This window comes from Callospermophilus lateralis, chromosome 7 (assembly GCF_048772815.1).
Source record: "Callospermophilus lateralis isolate mCalLat2 chromosome 7, mCalLat2.hap1, whole genome shotgun sequence".
NCBI lineage: Eukaryota > Metazoa > Chordata > Mammalia > Rodentia > Sciuridae > Callospermophilus > Callospermophilus lateralis.
In genome coordinates, this window is record NC_135311.1 from 10,742,341 (window position 1) to 10,747,908 (window position 5,568).

Sequence of the window (5,568 nt, forward strand, 5' to 3'; positions counted from 1 at the left end):
GGAGCAGAGGCAGTTTATACCTAGATGGGGTGGAGGAATGGCTCCTAGGCATTTCGGTCCCTCAGGGGGGAGTCTCCAGCTTCCTGATCCGACCTCGCTGGATTTACCTATCTATCCTGAGTGCCTAATTCTGGCTTCAGTTACACAGTCAAACATAATGTAGTTTTTCATTTGTGTGATGCAACATCATTTTAACAATTCACAGGGTTTTATTCCAATATGAGTTGGATTGTTGGGCAGGAAAAAAAAAAACACAAGCTCTATATTAGCTGGATATTTTACATATTCTCTGAAAAGGAAAAACAAAACCCAAAGTTTAAGACTCATCTGTTTTAACAGTTTAAATACCATGTCTCAAATCACACAGCTTGAAAAGAATAGAGTTAGGATTTAAGATTAATTCTGTTCAATGTTTATATTCAAATTATTTTAAAAAATGGTAGATTCACATGAGTGTTGCATTACTGCCATCACAGTTATGGTCAGTGGAAAGATGGCGGCCTTGTCTGCCTCATTAGAATGCTGTGTTCATTTGAGCATCAAGCATGAAGCTGTCACTATGGAGTTTTTAGTTCATTACTAAATACAATTATATCCTCTCACCGACTTAGACTTACCACTGCATGAAAACAAAGGACAACTATAAGCAAAAATGTAAAGTTTGCTTTCTAATTAGCATAATAAAAATCTAGTATAAAGTTTAAAAATCAACAAATCTACAATGTTAACTAATATTTTTTCCACTGGAAAAACTCACTTTGTTAGTATTCAAATCTTTTTCTCCTTTTGAGACTCCACTTCAAATTTTCTCTTCTTTCTTCTCATCCCAGTTATCCTGTTATGCTTGAATTCGGGACCCCCAAAAGACCACCAGAGACCAAGATTGATGTAAACAGCAAAGAGGTGTTTATTGCAAGCTAACTCGATCCTCTGCGCACACACAGCAACTGGTGACGCTGAGAGGCCCTGAGCCCAGGGTTTGCAGCAGTTTTATACATTCTTTGGAGAAGGCAGGGAACTTCACATACATCATAGCATCTCTTAGCAAATCATCACACTCGGCGGGAAAATCAAATAACAACTCTAAAAGCACATTCACTGGCAGCAAAAAGTTGGGTAGGGGTGATTGGTTACTACAAGAGGGGGATTTGTTTGAACTGATTGGTTTAAACCAAAAGGGGTGTTCGTGCTGAACTACATGGTTTCCCAACACGTTATCAATCACCATAAACTACTGGGAGAGTCATCTGGCATCCCAGGTATTTCCCTGTCTCATGCTGATTGGTGGCTGCTAGGGGGTTACTATGGGTCCCCACCTAGCCTGACTGAGTCAGGGACACCTGGCACAGCAGATCTCTCCTGTTATTTGTAGATAAACCACTTAGCAGGGTGGGAATGTGCCTAGGAGTGCTCTGTGGGTCTTTCCAAGGACAAAGGTCATGTCCCTTCCTGGGACAGGCTTTGCTCTGGGATAGAGGCTGGTTTTTCAATCCCAAAACTTTTTACCTTTCGGAAGGAATAAAGATTCATTTTATTTTAATTTTTTGATTCTTAAAACCATTTTTTATATCCTTTTACTAGATCAGAATGTCTTGCATGATAGTTTTTTTTATTATTTATCTTTCAACCTACCTACTGCTCTCCCACCACCAAAAACTATGGATTTATTTATTTTATTTATTTATTTTTTGGTAATGAGGATTGAACCCAGGGGTGCTTAACCACTGAGCCATGTCCCCAGAATCTTTTTTATATTTTATTTAAAACAAATTCTCCCAGAGTTGCTTAGGGCCTTGATGAGCTGCAGAGGCTGGCTTTGAACTCACAATTCCCCTGCCTCAGCGTCCCAAGCCACTAGTCTTGTACCAACACACTCAGTGCTAGTGGCCCTGGATCACACCTCCCCCCACCCCCCTGCCATACTGATAAATAAATAAATAAAGAATTTAGAGATTTTTTTCCTCTTTGCTTAGGACCTGGTACAGAGTGAATTTGCTATATAAACGGCCATGTCCTGACAATGCTTTTAACCACGTCAGACCTTTTTTCTTTTATCCGACCAGAAAAGTAATTCTTGGCTTGATCTTCATTTTTGGTTGTGTCTTCCCCTAAAGGTTCTCACTTTTTCTCTTTTTGCCAAGTGTGAGTTCCTTTCCTTCTTTTTATAACGGGGCATTGGACGATGTAGGAAATGGACTTGCTTCTTTCTAGGAGGGGAAGAACTGTTCAACTCGTGTCTAAAATGTCAGAGAAAGATTTTTAAACTTTCATTTCTTCTGTGACTTTCCTCGTTAATTTAAAAAATTCTGTCCTTAGCTCATCTTGGTAGCTTTAGGCATTGTCATAACTCTTTTCAGGGCACTCTTTACTTCCTGGTTCCTCAGACTGTAGACAAGAGGATTAAGCAAGGGCGTCACCACTGTGTAGCTCACGGCCACCAGCTGATCCTTGTCTGAGGCTGACTTGGACTTGGGCCGGAGGTAGATGATGGATGCACAGCCATAGTGGACAAAGACCACCGTGAGGTGGGACACACACGTGGCAAAGGCCTTTCTCTTGCCGTCGGCGGAGGGAATTTTGAGGATGGTGTTAACTATGAACCCATAGGATATGAGAATTAGCAGAAAAGGCACCAGGATCACCAGGATGCTGAGGCTGAAGAGAGCCAGCTCTTTGACCTGGGTGTCAGTGCAGGCTAATTTGATCATGGGTGCCATGTCACAGAAATAGTGGTTGACCCTGTTGGGACCACAAAAAGGCATGTCCCAAATGAGGTTCGTGGCCACCAAAGCAATAAAAAAGCCAGTGACTCCTGATAGAGAAACCAAGCCCAGTCCTAGCCTTTTGTTCATGATGAGCAAGTACCTCAGGGGGTGACAGATGGCCACGTAGCGATCGTATCCCATCACAGCGATGAGAAAGCAATTGGTACAGGCAAAGCCAAGGAAGAAGAAGAGCTGGGTGGCACAGGCCACAAAGGAGATGGACTTGGTGGCTGAGAGCAGGTGGGCCAGCAGCTGAGGGATGATGACCAAAGTGTAGCAGGATTCAGAAAACGAAAGGATGAAGAGGAAACCATACATGGGAGAGTGAAGAGTCCGGCTGACGCAGATGACGGCCATGATGGTCACATTGGCCACCAGGATGGTTAAGTACAGGAGCAGGAAGAGGACAAAGAGCAGCAGCTGCAGCTCCCCAAGGCTGGAGAAGCCCACCAGGACAAAGTGGGTCACCACCGTGGTTGTGTTGAAACCTCGCATCGGGATGACTTGTTCCTGTGAGTGGATATAGGGGAGTCAATGACAAAGGTCATCGGAATACAGACACTTTCCCAATGCCTCGACTTTAAGTATATTGCCAGGCTTTGAAGGTTACTCTCTTTTGCTCTCAACCTCTCTAGATAAAAAGATGATTTCTCAGGTAATTTTTTTTGTTTGTTTTTACAAGAAACAGTTACTCTGTACAATAGGGGAACCAATCCTGTATTATACAAATAGCGAAAAGTTAAAAGGAGACATTTAATATGTTTTTTAAAAACTATTCAATGAATGAAAACATTTCCCTGTTTAACCCATTATGTCCCATCTTCCTATACAGAATTGAAAACTTAGGATTAATAGGTTAAGAATAATTAGCTTCAATAAGCAAATTAAAAAATTGTTTTTCTTGTCCTATATGGTTCTCCAGTGTTCTTGCATGTCCAGGCTCCTAGCACGATGATTTCTTTCCCTTCATCACAACCATTTAGTTATCCCTGGAGTACCATGACTCCAGTCCTGAGCTCGGAAGCTAGAAGATTGGAGTTGGAATCTTGCCTTGATCAGTTAGACCCATAAAGTTCAGTGTGATTGGTTTTTGCCATTTGTAAAACATAAATAATAATAGAGTCTCACAAAGAAGAAGAATTAAATTAAGTAAAATGCTTGAAACAGTGCTTCACACATAGTAATCACAGTCCCTTTCTTAACCATTTTTACCTTTATCTCTCACACCCATTACCAAAATATTTGAGAGGAAAACATCTGATCTTTGCTATCCCAATGCTAGAAGACCCTCGATCTCTGAATCAGAACAAAGTTGTTCTGCATTTGACACATGTTTTCTATTTTTTTTTTTGCACTTCTTTGTTTTATTTTAATTAAGTGAAGAAATTTAAATATGTAGGGTTAAAATATTATAATTTTTTCATATTTATTAAAATAAGCTTTATTTTATTTTTTAATGGTAAATCATAATTTTATGTATGTATGGACTTCAGTGTGATTTTTTCTTTCTTTCTTTCTTTCTTTTTTTTTTTTTTTTTTTTTTTTTTTTGTGTGTGTGTGTGTGTGTGTGTGGCACTGGAGATTGAACCCAGGGCCTGACACTTGCTAGGTAAGTGCTGCACCACTGAGCTAATACCCAGTCTTTTAAACACTTTTATTTTGAGTCAGAATTTGTGATCCTTCTGTCTCAGTCTCCTGAGTCAATAGAATTACAGGCATGTGCCACCTTGTCAGGCTAAGCATGTGATATTTTGGAATAGTAGACATTTTAGAATTGATCAAATCAATGGCTCTTCAATGTTTCTCTCTGTTTCTCATCCAAAGAGTTCTCGGTTCTCCAGATTTTGACTTTTCTTTCACGATTTGACTACAGTTGTGCTCTGTGTTTATGGAGTTGGGAAGCAGAACAGACATAAATATGGGTCCCAGGGCTAGGGCATTCCTCCCTGTGAAACAAAAGGCCTTGAGGATCTTTGGGATGGGGGCAGAGCAGGAAATACTAGGCTAGGATAATACAAGAAGAGGAAATAGAATGCACTTTGAATTTATGTCAATTAATAGCCAGAAAGTGTTAGTGTTCAGGAAACAAAAACAGATTATCTCAGAAACCTCCTATTATCTTACTGTCTAGGACTTCCCTCCCCACAGAGTCCTAAGCATTGTTACTCTCACAATTAGTATAAGAGATTCAGGAGAAATCAGGTGTAGTATGGGTTCTACTCAACATCTCCCGACTTGTTGGCTACTTTATGTTATGTTATTTAATTTTTTTGAGTTTTAATTTTATGTTAACTGATACATAAATTGTCCATGTACATAAGTTGCATGTATACACTGTACCTGTTTATGGGGCATCTTGTGATGCATAGCTAAAAAATGGAAAGAGCTGCCCCACAGGACACACTTGTGCATGCTCACTTTAATCATGCCTGGCATAGTTCATTTGCTTAGAAAGCTCCCCACACCTGCTACAATACTCTTTCCCTTATATCAGACTTTGCAGAAAATAAAATGCTTTCATGTAAGCTACCTCGTTTTGATCCAAACAATCTGGTAGATGCCACAAGTGTTTTTGTCTTTATTTCTCAGGTAAGGTAAATACACTATGACCTCTCCCCTGAGCATGGTAACCTAAGAGCATCCTCATTGTTTTATTTAACATGTTAAATTGAATTCATGTCCTTGTATTTTGGGCTTCTTTTACAGAGTATAGGCTTTTTAAGTACAGGAACAAAATATGTATTTTGTTTTCCTTACTGGTTATTGAGCCGAGAGGTGCTTTACCACTGAATTACATCTCCAA

General features: G+C 39.9%; 1 protein-coding gene across 1 annotated transcript; it reads right to left on the bottom strand.

Annotated features, from left to right (window-relative positions):
- Positions 1-2,312: 2,312 nt before the first annotated feature.
- LOC143402933 (olfactory receptor 10T2) lies at positions 2,313-3,260 on the bottom strand. The gene has a single exon (XM_076860281.1). The coding sequence runs from the start codon at positions 3,258-3,260 to the stop codon at positions 2,313-2,315; it is 948 nt and encodes a 315-aa protein (XP_076716396.1).
- Positions 3,261-5,568: the final 2,308 nt, after the last annotated feature.

Coding starts and splice junctions, on each gene's coding strand:
- LOC143402933 (XM_076860281.1), bottom strand. CDS start 3,260: ATGCGAGGTTTCAACACAACCACGGTGGTGACCCACTTTGTCCTGGTG.